This window comes from Ammospiza caudacuta, chromosome 20, assembly GCF_027887145.1.
Source record: "Ammospiza caudacuta isolate bAmmCau1 chromosome 20, bAmmCau1.pri, whole genome shotgun sequence".
In the NCBI taxonomy this organism is placed as follows: domain Eukaryota; kingdom Metazoa; phylum Chordata; class Aves; order Passeriformes; family Passerellidae; genus Ammospiza; species Ammospiza caudacuta.
The window spans coordinates 8856475-8874421 of record NC_080612.1 but is presented as its reverse complement, the minus strand read 5'-3'; the positions used below and the strand labels follow the sequence as shown (position 1 = coordinate 8874421).

The 17947-nt window shown below is 40.6% G+C and overlaps 1 protein-coding gene across 1 annotated transcript in view; it reads right to left on the bottom strand.

Annotated features, from left to right (window-relative positions):
• EFCAB5 (EF-hand calcium binding domain 5) overlaps nucleotides 1–17253 on the bottom strand; it is a 31945-nt gene extending 14692 nt beyond the window's left edge. Inside the window, exons 1-6 of the mRNA XM_058817941.1 lie at nucleotides 17164–17253; nucleotides 13631–14206; nucleotides 9714–9870; nucleotides 9384–9447; nucleotides 7564–7634; nucleotides 3969–4124 (exon numbers count right to left, since the gene is read on the bottom strand). Coding sequence (XP_058673924.1) covers nucleotides 3969–4124; nucleotides 7564–7634; nucleotides 9384–9447; nucleotides 9714–9870; nucleotides 13631–14196 — 1014 coding nt within the window. The 5' untranslated portion in view covers nucleotides 14197–14206; nucleotides 17164–17253. The remainder of the gene's footprint in view (nucleotides 1–3968; nucleotides 4125–7563; nucleotides 7635–9383; nucleotides 9448–9713; nucleotides 9871–13630; nucleotides 14207–17163) is intronic.
• Between the last annotated feature and the right edge of the window lie 694 nt (nucleotides 17254–17947).

The following is a 17947-nucleotide window of genomic DNA, read 5'->3' as shown; positions in this document are numbered from 1 at the left end:
AACTAAATGATTGCAAGTTTTCCATTTTATGATGTATTCCCATTGTCATTATTTAAATCCTGTCACCTTTGTAGTCTCCCTCCCATTAGTGAAATAAAGTAGTTAATTAGGAAACAGATTTATTTAAGTTCATTATTTGTAGTGAATAGCTTTCCATCTGAATTATTGATTTCCTTTTCACATTTTGTTCTTAGATTAAAAACTGCAAAATGTAAATTTCACCAGGCTTTTAATTTCTTGTGAACTTTGCCTGCCCTTAAACTAAAGAAATAAAGGAAGAACTTTGCTGTTCTTTTCTGGAAATTAGCTCAAGATGACTGCATTGTTTATAACCTGAAACTGTAATTATTGGCAGCAATAGTTAAAAACAGAGGATATGGAAACAACCCAGAGATACACATCTCACCCACTGGTGAAGTTAATTCTGGAGCTAAGTGAACACATCACATTTGCTGGTACAGCAGCACCTTCCTCTACAAGGAAGGGGTTTTGCCAGTTCTGCAGAAAGGACCAGAACTGAAATGTAAGAAGCCATCTGGTACAATTTTAGTGCTTCAGTATCTGGTAATTCAATTCCTGCTGGTAAAAATAATGCTGGAAGTCAGGGTTGAATTTCAGCTATGGGTGGGTTTGGAACAACAAACATCACAGAATTCTGTCCCTACACTTACAAGATGTAGGTCCTGATTCCCAGTATCTTGACATTAAAATACAGATACCTTGCACACCCCTGTGCAAACATTTCTTCTTGTTATTTGTCTTTCAGTTGAATATATCAGATCAAGCTCTGATCCATTTAGGAGATGCACAAACACACAATGTTTTAAAGGTGTTCCCAGATCACTGTGGAATATTTGGATCCTCCATTCAGTATTTCCATTACACACACTTAATTTTCCATTCAAATTTCCTCAGCTGTTACTCATCACAATCATCTGCTGGTTGCCCAAACTTTGCAGCACTAATGCATAATTTTACTTCATTAAAATGGGAATAGATGAATGAAGTACTATTAAAAAGAAAATTAGGATGTTGTTTTGGGATTCAGTTACCTTTTTGTCATATTAATATAATTGAAGGATTTAAATAACTCAAATTCTTGAAGAATTTTTTGTTCTTTAGATCCCAAAATTTTATTTTTATATAAAAACAGGTAAATATAAAAAATAGATAAAATAGCTGAAATTGTCAAATATTAATAGGGATTTATTTACTTATTTAAACATTTCCAATTTACACAGATTTGCCATTTTAGCAGGGGTTCCTGTTATTTCAGGACATTTTCCTTACAACTTACCCTGGGAGGAAAATGTCACAGTACAGCCACCTATAGAAGAGAGGAGCACTTCAACAAGAAACCATTTCCAACTCCTCTCCCCAGCTGTGCTATTCTTCCCAGTTCCTAAATTTAGTAGAAAAGGTGACTTTTCTTTGCACTTGGTGTGTGACTAAGGAGGCTGATGACAGATTCCTGCCCACCTGCCCTTCGTGCTGCACCTTGTGAGCAGGGCAGGTACAGCCTCTCCTCTCTACAAGAGAAATCCATCTGTGTTTGTACAGCTGCCCAAAACTCGGGGCAGCTTTAGTGCCCAGGGAGTTGAAACATGTTGACCTAATTTTTTGTCACCTAGATATTGGCAGGTGATGATTCTCAGCTGTTTTCAGCAATGTTCTGTGACCTGTGAGTAATTCCTTTGGCAACACAGACTAAACCAGACTTGCCATTTAATCAGGGATAGGTCAGTGTTTAACCATTTGATTGTTTTTCTGGAAATGTGATGTGTGTATCCTGAACCCTTCAATGAGCTTGTTAGTGAGCAAGAGGGTAGAACAGACATTTAGAAAAGGTCATGAGAAAGCAGACTTTGTTGTTGCTGTATGGCAAGAAAGATAATCAGGGGTGTCTCAAACTACATTGGCTTGAAAACTAATCTCTGACTAAATTAAATTTAATTTTAAAATCCCTTGTTTAAAACATCCTTGGAAATTAGTGAAGAGTTATAAAATAAACTGATACAAGTGAGCACAGGGACAATAAGTTAAAAATTCACAGAGACGTTGCCTTTTGGGGTATTATAGCAGTGATCCAACTGTGTTCTGGGATTGTCTTGGGAATTTTCTGCTGCAGTGGATAGCCCAGGCTGTCCTTGTGAGCTGCCATCCTTCTGGATGCATGCATTTGAAATCATAATAATGATCATGTGGATACCTTCTAATTTGACTGTAATTTAAACACTGCTTTCTCAGCTCCCTGGCCCTAATTGCAGCTCATTGAGACAGCCAGCCACACTCACCATGCAGACTGGAATAACTGCCTGCTACCAAACAAATGGAAATTAGGAACTGAAACAACTGCTTTGCTGTGCTTTGCAGAATGGGCTCTACAGGTAATGGATCACATTCAAGTGGTAGAAGTCCTTGGGTTACTTTGCGTTTTATCTCCCCTGTGGGTACAGTAGAACTTTACAAAAGAAACCAGGCCAGGTTTAAAAGAGCTGCGTGGCCCACATGACACTTGAGTGAACTCAGTTTGCAGGGCAGGGCTACCTCGGAGCCTGGAAACCACAGCTCTGTGCTCTGATCAGGTTTTTTTCGGCAGCAGTGGCGTCATTGCTGATAGCTGCTCACTCCTGTTGTGTCAGTGTTTTTGGCTCTTTGCCCCTGAGATTCCACTGGGATTAGCAGCATGGAGATGGTGATTACTGCCACAGAAATAATAGGAAGAAAGTCACTTTAAAACATGAAAGGAAAGAAGGGATCCTTTGGAAATCCATGGCAAAGCCAGGACTCAGGTTTCTATATCCTTGTAGGCAGGAGGATCCATCCCAGCCCTTCTTGACAGAGCCTTAGGAAAGTCAAATGTCTCCTAGCTGGGAAGCAGACACATTTCTTCTCTCATCCCTGAAACAGCAGCTTGCCTGCTATTCTCTACAACACACTATTGGTGTTGAAATGAGCCCTGTAATTCCTTTCTCTTGGCAGTAATGACATTATTAGCATGACATTGTAGAGCACAGCTCACTCTGGGTAGGCTCTGCAAGCATAGCTGGAGGAGTGCTGGGTGGAATATAAAATTTATGTTGGGGAGAAAACTGAGGTTAGGGCAACTGCTTGCTCTGTAGGAGCCAGCAACTGCCAAACTGAGGGTACTCATAACAAGTACCACACTTTTTGGATGAAGCCCAAGTTTTTAGCAATAGTTTATGCCATTGATTCTTCAGTTCTTACTATTTACTGGTTTTCTAATGAGTCTAGCACTTTTTTTGTTTGCTTTTTAATGGAGGTGCAGGTGCACTGAGAGGATGATAGATAGAGTCTAAAGCTGCTGAAAACCAAATTATGGCTTTTGAGTTTCAGTTCCAGCTCTGTAACTGACTTACTGTATTTTAATTTCCTGTCCATAAACTGTGGCTGAAGTTCACAGTACTGTTCTCAGAGAGGCTGTAAAGGTGGATTATTTTGCATTTTAAATTTTAACTATGAGATTTATTGATAGAAGCCCTTCTGATCTACAAAGTAATGCAACATAATTAATGCAATATATGTAATTATTGAAGTAATGTGCACATTTGTTAAAGTCAATCTACATCAGATTAGTTTTGCTGAAATGTGGCTGAATAGATAAATTAGCACTCAAATATTCTGAATGTGCTGTGGAAGCAGGTAATTTTTTAGAATTAAAGGCCATGGTTAATTTTTTCTCCAGAATCACCAAACTTCAGTCCCAAGTCATCAATTTAACTAATTCAGTTTCTAATTAGCCATCAGTTAATAGGCTGTTGGATGTTTCTGTGTCTAAGAACTATGAATTTAACAACAGTGCAGCAGCTATTGTTCTCTAAAATACTGCTGAGTAAGCACAAAGAGAGGATCTAGAGCTGAGGAAAAGAAAAAGCAAGCAGTGACCCAGAGAAATACCAAACTGGGAACATGCCCACATTGAAATTAGGCTGAGCTGCTTTGCCTACCTTGCCACGATCACAAACTCGGAAGAGATCAATAAAAAATTGCCTCCGTGCGTCAAGTCTTGTTGCTTCTCGGAAGTCCTCAGCACACTTATGGAGATATTCCACAATTTCTTGGAACTTGGCACTTGAAACATGTTCAGCATAGGAAAAGATAAGCTATAGAGAGAAAGCAGCAGTGGACATGGTTATCTTTCTTCAAGTATTTTCACCTTTAGTTGAACTCCTAAAAATCTATTATGTGCAATCAAATATTTGGGAATTTGTAATTTAATCTGCCAACACAACACAGACTTGGTGCCTACTTCATTCTCCCCTTCAGAAGAAACAATATTCTCCAAACAAGCCTGGCACACTGCAGAAATGTATGCTGATCAGTTCCTTTCCTGGTCCAGAGACCACTTATCAAGCTCAAGCAGAGATGCTGGATCAGATCCTTCCTATGAAAAGTTGTGGCTTAAGCTCAATTTTCTTGTGGAGGATTTAAGTTCTCCATGGTTTTCTGCAGCATTTAGTATTCTTGACTTCACCCCCAAGGAGGCATTTTGAGCCATTACATTTCTGCAGGAGTGACACTCAACTCTCAAATGCCACAAAAGGAGCATTGCCTACAATTTCAGTGTTTAGAGAAGCAGTTGGATACAATAAAAAAAATGGAAGATCCTTTTGAAAATGAGCCTGCTGTCACCCAAGTTCTCTGACACTGGGAATATTCCTGACTTGAGATTGATTTTATGTTCCAGCCTTGGAGACACCTTAACACTTTGGATTTATAGCCATGTGGCTTTTATGAGCAAAAGCAATATGGTTCTAAAAATGTGGTGTGCATGACATAAATAATAATGGCCATCAGAACAAACCACAATCCCAGAGCCTGGGCTGAATTATTACAGTAGGTTTCTTGAGCCAGCCACACTAACAGGGAGCTCATACAGTTAAAAGGAGGAATTTCCAAAGCACAGAATGTTTCCCATTATCCCATTTTGAGAGTATGGATACCTGACATAAGTGCTAAAATATCTTGGGCTTGTTGAAATGCCACACAGGCAATAACCAGCTGAAATATTAATATGTGTTATTATTATTCATGTCTATATTGTGTAATTTCCAAATATATGGGACAAGTGGAGAAGAGAGGAAGAACAGAAAAAAAGCAATGGCCTGAGGGATGGCTGGTAGGAAAGAAGAGCTCCCAATGCAATGTGGGTTTTTTCTTCATTTCAGCATAAAAAAGGATGTAGATTGGAGAGGAGATGGCACATCTGGGGCTATGAGTATCCACCAGCTTCTTGGGGTTATTAGAACCCAGAGCCCTGTGACAGAGGAACCTTAAAGGTGAGGCTGTTGGGGTCAGGTAGGTTGGACAAGCAGTTTGTTATTCTGAATGTCACCTTGATGACACATCCAAAGGCTCCTGCACTAATACTGTCTAACAGCTTCACAGGACACTGTTTACAAGCACCATGTGGGCACCATCACAGGCTTAAGCCTTGCTTGGCTGATGTGTAAATTACTGTACACATAATTAACATACATTAATTTGTTATTAACCGAGAGATTTTGACACCTCTCCAAAGAAAGCTGGCACGCCTCCTTCTTGCTACACAGAGTCCTTGGTATAGTTTGTGACCACATTATCATCAAAAACAATGGATCTGTTCTTGTTCCTGCTGATCTCACTAGAAATGGAGAAAGCCTCATACAATCGTGGAAAATAATCTCACCTTTAAAGCCTGACTCTGACCCTGCAAAGACAATGTGAGCATTTCCCTTGGTGTCAATAGCTTTGTGCCAGACTGCTGGGGCTTCTGTGTGTTAGAGCACAAAGCTTGTGAAATAAACCATTAAGGGCTGGTCCTTGGGATTTAAATGCTTTTCATATAAAAGACCCCACGAGGTTGTCACAAAGGATATAAGAATACAACAGCCACAGTTCTGCATTTCTGAAAAAAACCTCCAAACCTGAAAAACAATGATGTGTGAGGTCTCTCTACTGAGTTTCTAACAGCCTTTAAGTAACCCAAAGCTGCACTAAATTCAAGAAAGAAAAAAAAAGTGCTTTTTAATTTTAAGGTCCATTAAAAGCAATGCTTTCCACATGGGAAAGGGCTGTGACCAGCGTGGAGGAAGATCATCTCTTTCTGGGTTTGGTGGGTGATGGAAAGGGGTGAACAAAGGTAAATTGTAGTTGAGGATTAGAAGCAGCCCTGTCCTGATGATGGAACAGTCCCCAAGGGAAGTGATGAAAGCCTCATCAATTGATTCAATTAAAACCAGACTGGAAAAAGAATCAGAGAATATGTTCTGAGAGAACATTCCTGGCAAATCACACAGCCTGACAATCCATGTATTTCGTGCTTCTGATCTCTGTTGTCATATCTTTAATTGAGTTAAAATAAAGAGTACACAAAGTACATTTTAAACAGTTTTCTAATGCTAATGGAGCATGAATTCATTCAGTGATTATATATATGTACCATAGGGGTTATGGACTGATGCTTCATTGCAGTGACAAAAGCAATTCTCTGGGCTCTCATTATCCACAATAGTCTTCTTAATTAGATGCAATAATTCTGAGGTTAAATTCAAAAATATCTCATTTCATGCTTAAAAAAACCTTCAACAAGTTACCATAAAAAAGCATCTCTGTGCAAAATACCAAACATGTGAGTCTCCTGAGAGGGAAGAAGGCACAAAAAAATCACACATGGTTGCTTGGAATTAGTCTCTGCACAGCTGCTTTATACTCTGGTTTTAATTATTACAACAGTACCCACTAGCACTGCTGCAATGAGGGTCTGCCATTATTCCTATTCTAAACACCCCTTTTTACAGGTTTCATTACCCAGCCATGAAATCCAGCTCTGTTTCAGGTAAAAATTGCTGGCAAAGCCTTGGCCTGGACAGCTTTCAATAAAGAGAGTTTGAAACAATTTGGTTGTTTTCAGCTTGAGGAACAGCAGAGTAATGGGGTGAAACTTCCAACTACATTTATGATTTTGATGAGTTGAAACCACACTTCTGGTGTTTCCCAATGACAGTTTTGAGATTAAAACTACTTGGTTATGCTTCATGAATATTTATGAGACTTGTTGCAGTTTGGTTATGGCTCAGACCAGTGATAGTTCAGGACAAGGCTTCTCATCCCAGCTCTTCATGACTTGGTTCATCCCGGTTAATGGAACTTAGTCAGAAATAACAATATGTGAGGATGTTACTAATTACCCCAGGCTAATGGTTGTAGTGGGACACCAAACCTCCTGTGAGTCTGAATTCCCAAGTGATTCAGGGCTTTGACATTTTAGAAAGGGATGGGGAGGGGTGTCCTAAAAACCACTGCTCCAGGAGTCACTTCCCAAAGAGCAGCAAGGCTGCAGCTCTGAGGAAAGCAAAGCAGTTCCCTCCAGCTGGCCAGAATGGAAGTGTGGTGAGAGCAGAGGATGGAGATGGAATGTGAAATGTCCAGATACAGCCAGTTACCTGGGATGCTGGAGAAGGGAAGCCCTTCACTTACTCCTCTAGGCTGTCCCCAAGGAAATGCTGACACTTTGTGATAAGTGCCACATTCTGAACCAAATGCTCTTATTTCATTTCTCACCTTTGTGAACTTATCTAGATATACTGGTTTTTCCAATGTGTTCAAGATTTTCATCTTCCTGTCATGGGTTGCTGGTAAAAAAATGAAGGGATATTGGTTTAGAAAGCAACAGTTGTGATTTTGCATATTGTACACATATTTTGCAGGATGTGCTGTTACATTATTTTTCTTCTCATGTTGGATGACATTTATTTGAGGTTATCCCACAGTAGCTGAACCATCTGACTGTATACAGAGCATCTAAATCTGCTTGCATTTCTCTTGCTGAGAATCTCCATTTAGCTATTCAAACTGTAGAGTCATATTTATTCTTGACATAAGTTGGTGCAAATTGCAACAGTACTTACAACTAATTATGTGAGGGTGGAAATGATTTTTGATTTAACAAACAGATAAAACTGCCTTAGAACTCTGAAGACATGGATTCTGCTTTGCAAGAGAAGAATCTGAAAATCATAGTAATTTTCTCAAGAATATGGGAATATTTTAACTGATGATGATATTCAAAAGTATGTTTTGGTCAGCTTCTGGGTTGCTATAATGGAACTGAGAAGAGACATCAAACATCTATATAGGTTTCTGAATAAGTTCTTTGAGAACAGACATGCTATTTCTGTTGGCATTATTTTTCTGTTCTTTCTTCTAAATATATCAGTAATAATGAGAAAATTCATTATAGAATGCATTTATCTCTTGTTGGTTGATATGTTCCTAAACTGTACATTATCTTTATTGAACTATAAAACAGACTGCAATGTTCTGTTAATGTACATTGAATGCTATTAAGTAAAATAAATTAAGAAATGGAGCCTATTAGAGAAATAGTACAGAGAGCACCCCCAGCATCTGGAGAGCAAATATCTGGGCAGGAAATTCCTTCTCAATCTCATGTCCCAGGGTCTGTTTGCACTGGGGAACCACAGCTCCACAGCAGGATCACAGGGGCTTTGTTTGGCAGCCGCACAACATCCTACCAACATTGGATGATTACTCAGAGGAACAATTCTGTAATACAGACAGGGTGAGCTCCAGGCAGAGGTGACTCCAGCAGCAACAGAAACACTCTGCAGTGTCCTGTTTATCATCCCAAATCAGCAAAGACACATTTGTTATCACTGATGATCATTACAGGCCCTCAGTGTAAAGGGCTGGCAGCAGGCTCCTGTTACCACTTAAGTTTTCTGGTTCTATTCAATTATCATCATCTGGGGAGGTCAGGTGTGAGCTGTGTAAAGTGGACAGGAATTATGGAAATCTTTCTGAGCTGAGTGCTCTGGTACAGAGGCCCTGGGCTGGGTGTCACTGGATGCCAGGGACTGGCCAAGGGAAGGGCTTGATGAGATGAGCTATTGGGTGGAGCATGAGGTAAACCTCAGCAACTCCCCTGAAACCATCACAGGTAACAACACTGTCAGTTTGTGGATCCCACCTTTGTTCCATATCTCCCAGTATGCCAGTATTTCCAGGACCTCTCATGAGACAAACTCAAAAAGGAGGAGGTTGGTACAGTGACTCTTAAAAAGAGCAACAAGCAAATGGCAATGTGTGGCTGCTAAGGGATGTAAGTGGAGAAGGTCTGCATCTGGTCTTTCTATCTCCCTGAAAGATTTTTTAAACATTTTCCCATAATTTTCAAGATCATATTAATGAATTACATGGTGGTTCAGTCTCTTTCCAATCTATCTGAAGATTTGACATCCTGATGTAACTGCCCTTGGAGATTCTTTCTCTGTTATCAAATTCATTTGCTGTTTGCTCACTGTTCACATCAGAATTCAGATCACAGCAATAAAACTAAGGAAGACACATTGAAAACTTGCCTTTTCTCATATCTTCAGGAATAGAATCAGTGACATCTGGAAAAAACCTCAAGGCACTCTGAACCTAAAAATCAAGGTAATAGCCTGTGTCATGCAGACAACAGTAGACAATTACTAAAATAAATCACCCAGAATAATCAGATATATGGGCCAGTCATGGGTCTTACACATAGGTAAGATTTGTGAACAATGCCCTGTCCCCTGACCCTGTGGTGGCAGAGTCATCACCCATGCTTGTGCCCCATGCTGCCATGCCTGGGCACAGGGCACTAGCACAAATGTCCTTTTCATCCTGTCTGCAACATCCAGAACAGGATCTCCCCCAGTTACCAGGGCTGCTGGGATTCTTTCATGGGCATCCACTGTCCACTCCTTCAACAGAGCTGCCAACACCTCCTTTCTCCTTGTTGTCTCCTCAGCCTTCTGTCTTTCCACCTCCTCCCTTTCCTCATACATCTTCTTTGCCTCAGCCCTCATCTGGACCAGCCTGTAGGACATGGGAACATGGATTAGAAAGAGACCATCACAGGCATACTTAAGAGTGATTAAGCCTACCCTAAAGAACAAAACAAAAGGAAGCAACTCTTTGCTGAAATTCCTGTCTATGTGGAAGACATTTAATGGAAAATCATCTGTGCAGCTCTCCTAGTTTTGTGTCATTTCAACAGTGACACATTTTACCTTCACATTTATAATGACATTCATCATTTATTGTGTAGATGCCCTTCAAGTTCCTTTCAATTCTAGCAGGGAGACAGGTGCATAATTTTGCTACACTTGATTTACCAACAAAATTGCATCAGACTTCTTTGTCTCCAAACTCAAGTACCTTTTCACACAAGCACTTCACTGGCAAAGAACAATGTTCAATAAAATTTCTGAAGCAGCCTCACACAATAGAGCCCTCACTGCCTCAGGACAGGGATAATACCTCAGCCTCTCCATCATTTTCAACACATGAATTTTGCAGGTTTGCACTGCCAGTCAGCTCCCTTTCTTCCTACTTCTGTTTTCTTTGCTTCTCTAAACACCCAGCCATGTTTTTTCCCAATCCTCCATTTCACACAACAAAAGAAGTGAATAAAATTGATCTTGAACTCATCTGCTTTGATTTCGACTTTGTTAATTTATGAAATGGGGAAAAAACCCTTTAGGAAGGTCAAAATGCTTAAAGCCAGATGATCAGTTCATATGGAGAGAACAGCTCCTGTTCATGGAGGCTGCTGGAATCTCTCTGCACTGAGGCAGCTGCTCATCTTCATGGCCTTCACACCCTCTGTAGCTATTCAGAGAAGGGGGAATTGCTCCTCTTTTGTACCTGACAACTCCAAAAACTACATTTTAGCTAAGGATTCCTGCTCCCTTCTTCCCCCTTTGTGTCACATGCTGTGAAATGGGCTGATCCTCTCCCTGCCCTTTTCCTTTCCTCTGGGGTCATCCTACAAATTACAACCCATCAATATTTTCTTTAATGGACATAAAGACCTGTTTTACATGTCACAGCAATACACTTTGATCACAGTCAGTTTTATCACAAGGTCCTTGTTCTTCATGGCCATTTATCACAGAGGTTTCTTAATGAATCATTTTGTTCCTTAATCCATGGTGGGCATTGCACAAGTGCTGCTGAGGCAGCTCAGCCTCGGGCACTTTGATAGCAGGGGGAGGGTAAAATATTTTCCCAATTTCTGACTCCCTCCCAGAGCTGGAGAAGAGAAGGAATGCAGCAGGTACCAACCTAAGTGGACAAACAGATTTTTCTCCAATGCAGCAGAAAGAGAAAACCAGACCATTTGTAGAAGTAGCTCCTCCTCTGTCTGCAAAGTGGAAGCAGAGCCTGGGTTGTGCTCAGGGCTGCCCAGGTGCTCTGGTGATTAATTTGGGCAGTGTCCAGCACAAGTTACATTCTGTGCTGCGCCTGCACTGGGCTGCACTTTTGCATTCATTTCTAGGGTCCTAAAACTGGGCACCTGCATCCTCTGCCTGGTGTCCCCCAGACAATAATGGCAAAACAGGGGTAACAGTACCAGGCACCACCCATTGCAAAGTGAGCTCATTTTGGATCAGACATTTCCAGAAAAGATGAGATGGCAGCGAGGTGACTTCTCCCTGCAGAACCAAACATGTTTCCTCAGGAAGAGAGCTGCCTGCCTCCCACACAGGGCTGGGTGACTCAGCCTGAAGGACTCCCATCCCTGGACAAAGGCTCTGTTTCAGGTATCAGTCCATGTGCATAAGGAATTTCTCCCATCTGTTCTCTTTCCTGCCTTGACTCCCAGTCAGGTGGCAGCTAAGGAGAAACTGGAGGAAGTCCAAGAGGGCTCACTGAGGATAGAAAAGTGTTAGATGGGAACCTGTGATGAATCCTGCCTTGCCTGAAGGTAATGCCGAGGCTCCCAGGACCTTCAATTGGGCCAGAATTTCATTCCTCACCTTTCTGCTGCTTATGTGAAAGGTGTTAAGAACAGACTGGCATTGCTCTTGTAACAATTCCAGCCTGTTTAAATCCAGTGACTCACATGAGGAGTCTCACTGCTGTGTTGTGCTGTTAAAATCCTGTGTTGCTGTGATTTAAGAATCCCATGCAAATCCCACAATACAGTCATCACAAATATGTAAATCCTGAGCTGCTGTGAATGCAAATCCCATGGTACTACTACCAGTGGATATGCAAAACCTGCTACAGCCATGATTACAGAACCCCCCTGGCAATTCTGTCTATGGAGATATTTATTTCTGTAAGTCTTGACAGTCACTTCCTTTGACTCAGTTCTGAGAGCTACAAATGCAGAACCTGTCTCCAAATGTAAAGATGGGCTTAACAGCCAAGGTCAAGATAACAGGTCATGGGTAGCCAACACTTTGTATTCAACAAAAGCCCAATCCAAAACCCCAGGAAATTTTATACATTTTAGTTCAATTACTTTTTCAAAATAAAAGAGAGATATCCAGGTGTCCCTCTGTGAAACAACAGGAATGATAAAACTGTTCCCAAAGCAAAAGTCTGGCAAGGCTGACATCCTAAACACCCCCCAGAACAGCCTGTGCTTGAGTGAAAACTCACTGAAAGACATGTTTCCTCAGCTCATTTGTTATACTGGACCAACATTTAAAAAATAGAAAATGAAACTGAAATTCTTTTATCAGTGACTGTATGAAATTCACTTCTCACACTGCTTTGTTGTATTCACATCAGGCATGTTCCTACAAAGTGCAGCAGTATGTTTAATGGAAATGTGGAGACAGAAGCTCAGATAGAGAGACTTAACATATCCTTTTAAGCATTATAATACTGGGAACTTTAATTATCTTCATTTAGTGTTTTTGCATAAGACATGTCAACATTTTACTTCCCTAATTCCTGATATTGAAACCAATTTTCAAGGTGTATGCACTATTTATGCAAATAGAGAGTCATTCAAACAGAAGTCATTATTCTGCAAACACAGATACAGAATAAAGTGATCTAGTAGTGAATGAGTAATTTTAACATTAATCACAATCACCTCTGGATCTTCTGTGAACTGAAAAGTTCACATCTATATATTCCTGAACAGAGAAATGAAAATAAATTATTGTTCAACTAATGCTCTTACATTTTAACCGTAGCATTTTGTAAGGTGCCGTGGAACCCCATTCCAACATTCATTAAGTATTATACTAAAGCAAACAGCCCAGAAATAAGCAACAGAACAAAATACAAAACTGTTTCTACTTTAAAAGGAAAAACAGAATATGAAAGGAAAGCCTAAATAAAAATCCTGGGTGAAGGAGTTTCTACAATGTGTCAGGACAATATTGTTGGCTTAGTCAAGAGAAATCATCCTGAAGGAGGAAAAAAAGGTTATGTTTTTATTAAGTTTGGAAGACTAGAGAAGAAACTATCTGAAGAGTCTCCAGATCTTTCATACTAACACCTGTCCCAAAGAGCTGCTGTCACTAAGCTAGACCAGTTTGGAAGCAGTTTGCATTGCTCATGTGTTATTAAGGTAGAGTCTAAGGAGCAATGACATCCTTGTGAAGGGCAGAATATTGCCTTAAACAGGAATAACTAGTGTTTCATTTTGTGTGCCATGTTCTGGTATTTGTCCTGCCTCTCAAGTTTTTATGAGACAAATAAATTTCTGGCACTGCACTCCACAAGGTGTGTTTTGCTCAAGATTCTGCCAGCCAGGCCACAGGGACTAAAACAGAGACCAAGACACCAGCTGTGGCCTTGTGCCCAGCCACCCTGTCAGTGCTCTCACCTCTGTGATGTTGAACCTTGCCTCAAAGATTTGAGCTCCTCCGAGACCGCCTCCATTTCTCTCAGGTATGGGCCTGGTTTTGTAGGAGCACTGTACTGAGGGTTGTGCCTCATCAGGTATTCTGCAAGATAATTAGTGGGCTTAAATCTGGTTGGGTCTTGGTCTGATACAAGCACATGGTTTCTTTCCACTGCCGTTAACAAGTTTTCTGCTCCTGGGATTAATGTAGGGAGGAGGTTGTCGAGCAAATAGAGGCGAGTGTCGAGTGTCTTCTCCTCCTCATTGTACCAGTCTCTGGCCAGGCAGTCCCCAGGTTCTCTCCTCCTCACCTTTGCCTCTTCTGCCTTTTGTGTTTGAACCAACCTCATCTTTGTCTCCTGCAGACTCAGACACCTCTGCTGTACCTTTTCATGAAAACACTCTTTCCAGGAAATGTAATGATGAGGATGTGGCAGTTTGTGACCCCCCTGATTGCTTTGCATCTCTGTTGCAGTCCCATCCTTATGTCCAAGTTCAGGAGCTTGTAGATCTGCAGACTGGGCTGATTCTTCTGGCTGAGCAGCCATACCTCAATCACTGTGACACAGAAAAAAAGGAGCTGTTATGTAATGCCAAAAGATGCAGCAGTGCCCTAACAGGTGACACAGGAATAGAGTCTATTGTTAGGCATTAACTAATATTTTTTCTATGTTCCTTTTTTATTCTGTTACTGCTGCTTTGTACTCTTAAATAAATACAGACCCTTTACTTCAAAGATCAGTAAATGATTTATAAAGATTAATTATGTATCACAACAGCCCTTGGAGACAGAGCAACTAAATTAATGTGTTCCTTTCTTAGGGCAGAAGAAACTGAGACACAAAAGGGGAATGATTAATTCCAGGTCACTTAGAGACTCAGAAACCAATCAGTGAACAGGGCTTGGAACTTGTCCCCCTAGTTCCAACCAGTGAAATCCTCTTACCCCCAGCACATCATTTCTGTTTAGGTCCATTCCCTGCCTCCAGGAAATTCAGTGGATATGAGACAAAGGAAGCAAGTAATGGAAAATTCCAGATACCCAGGAGCAAGATTCCTCTACATGCTTCAGCTTTTCTGAGGCTGTGAAGAACAGTGAGGAACTTGTCCCACAAACTGCTTAACTTCGACTGTGGCAAATATTTTTTGCTCAGGACATTTTGTTAAGGTAGCAAGGACACAGGTGCATGGGTCAGCAGAGCTTCTACAGAAAGGAGAAACCTATACCATTAATTCTGTGATTCAGTTGCTCACACAATAATGTTGATGTTGTAGATCACTCTGTAAAATAATAATCCCTTTACAATTTCAAGAACTTCACTGCTTAAAATGTTCATTCTGTGAAATATCAGGAAGAAACTGAGCTGCTCACAATTTGAAAAATGTCCCTATATATCTCCATGCATAACTGTCTGCATCTGGAATGGGATTAACCCACACAGAATGGAGCAGAAGTCTGGCTACTACTTGATTCAAAGCATGAAAAATCCCCAGGTCGGTGTTAAACAACAGCAAGGGAAGGGTTATATTAAAAATAATTTAAAACCATTCCAAATTAGAGATGAAACTCCACTCTGAACTTGTTACCACTCTACCCTCTTCAAGTTTTTATTTAAAAGTGCTTTTCACTGAGGCCTTTCAGTATCCATAGCAATAGCACTGCTTTTGATATGCACTGCTCTTCCTGTTTAAGCATTTGTAGCTGTTCTGAGGCAGTTCAGCTTTCCAGGAAATGCATAAATGTGCTCTACAGCCCTCCTGGCACACAAATTTAATTATGGATATGTTGACCTTCTGGTTCATTAACACTGATGGAGTACAAATACTGCCTGGATGGGTGGGATGCATCACAGCATTAAATTTCTAGGTTTGTTTTCTCAATGGGCTTGTTGGCAGATTCTAGTAAATTTTTTCCAAAGGCACATTCCTGCTGGGGATGGGATGGCTGAAGCTGCCTACCTGACCCACAGAGAAGGTTTTAGGTTGGTGGTTGGTTTTGCCACCAAAGGACATGAGCTGGAAAGGATTTACAATGGTAGAAAGGGAAACCTGTCCACCCTGTGGAATTGTTCCTTGCTTAGGTGAGTTCCTTTCAACAAGCTGTAAAACCAGAGTCCTTGGTTCAAAGCAGGGTGTTAACCAAATGTTCTGGTCACATTCCAAATCAGCTGGTTTTGTTGTGCCAAAATAAACTGCTCTTGTAGTTTCAAATACTTCTGTTATTTCTTAAACATCCTTTATGAAACCCTCTGCAGTTTCTGTGCAATGTTAAAGTGACAACTGCACTCTGCTTTATGAGGTGGCTGATTCTCAGAGATGATGAATATGTTTTCTACACTGCTCTCAACCTTTTGTTAGGATGGTTTTGAGGATTAGTAAATGTTTGTGAAAGATCTCCATGTCTCTGACCAAAACAAAACACAAAACAAGCAGTGTGACTGTTCTGTCTCCATTCCATGGCATCCACGTAACTCCAGGAATGGAAGCAGAGCATGGAGAACTGTGCCCAGGGCTTTAATGCAGCACAGATGGAGAAGACTAAGAGGGTATGGAAGAACAAACAAACAAAAAAAAAAAATAAACAACAAAGGAATGCTACAATCAGGTCATGAAACTTGGCATTTGTGGAGGATTACAGAGACACACAATGGATAAGACTCCATTGGCTCATAACCTTCAGTGATTTTCATTAGCTGAGAATTTGGCCCATAAGGAAGAATTTCTCCACTGAAAGGGTGGTCAGGCAATGGAAGGGATGGAGCCATCCCTGGGAGTGCTCAGGAAACAACTGGATGTGGCACTCAGGGCTATGGTCACATTGGCAATGTGGTGTTTGGTCAAATGTTGGATTCAATGATCTTGGAGGTCTTTTCCAAACTTACTGATTCTACAAGTCTATGGTTTTACAATAATATTGGGAGCTCTCAGGGCCTGTGGCATTCCCAACTGGAGCCCAAATAACAGCGAGCATGGAGCAGAGAGGAAAGCTCCAGAAACACTCAGGAAATTTGAAGTGTGATATAAAGTTTCCTGTAAGCCTTTGTTCAAGCTGAAGGCAAGATAAGCTTTCCATTATTTAGTAGGATGCCACTTCCCTGGCTCCTTTCCTGTAAGAAAAATATTCTTGCTGGAATCCCTGCAGGTACAAAAAGATTATCTCAATGTTTCCTGTAGAAAACCCAAATGTGCTCATAAACAATATTCTTATGGCTTCATTGTTATTCTGTTAGAGAATTTTGATGGGTGGGATAAAGCCAGGAATTACTAAAGTTTGTTCAGGTAAATATTTTCTAGATGTTTGAGTTATAAAAGTCCTTTCAAAAACAAAGTTCAATCTCTTTGACATTCTATTGCTCAGAAATAATTTTGCCTTTCCCTCATGTGTTTCATAGAGCATATTTATCTCACCACAAAAAGCCCAATACACTTTTCATACATGATCTTTTCAATACAATTAAAATTTAGAAACATTTTCTCCTTTGCTTTCTGAAGCTTTGAAGAACTGTTTTTCTTACCTTTGGAGCAGGTATCAAAATAGATCTTATTCCTCCTGCATTCAAAGTGGCTTTGCAAATCAACAGGGATTTCATATATGCCCATCAACCATTAAAAATCTTGAAATGAATTAGGGATTTCTCAGACCTGCTGTGGAGCTGGGCTGTGAGTTTTACTCCTCTGTGTGTTTGCAGTTGCTAAGCAATAATCCCAAAGGTTGCTATGTCTTTCCACGTTCAAAATTGCTGTAGGTTGTCTTTTGGCTGTGGCACAGCCCAACAGACTCTTCTGTACTGAACTTAGAACATTGCATCACATGACTGAAAGTAAAATAAAATCGAGAAAAGACTATGAATAGCAACAGAGAACATTAAGGGCACAAACAGAGAATCTGCAGGTGCCAGTGACAAGTTACCTTCAGATTCAAGGCTCACAAAGTCCAGAACTGTCTCCAGCCCATTACCAGCTGAAGGGAGGACTGTGTTAACCAGATGTGAGGATCTCAGACATAAAAAGAAATTAATTACAAACTCAATTTAAACATTTTCAGGCTTTCTTTCTTGTGCTGCTTTGAAGCAGCCTTGAAGGAAAGGCACACAAGCATTAACAAGGGGGGAGAGCACGGTGCCATTTTGTCAGACTGCTTTTAAACCTGAACTAAAGGAATTTGATGAATCCCCTTTCATAATCTCTCCTATATTCTTTGAAGAATAATATGACAGGAAAAGGAGAAGGCAAAAGACAAATACATCTACAACAGGCATTCTGCACTCATTTACAGGAATGTAAATCAGGTGCCTGTTC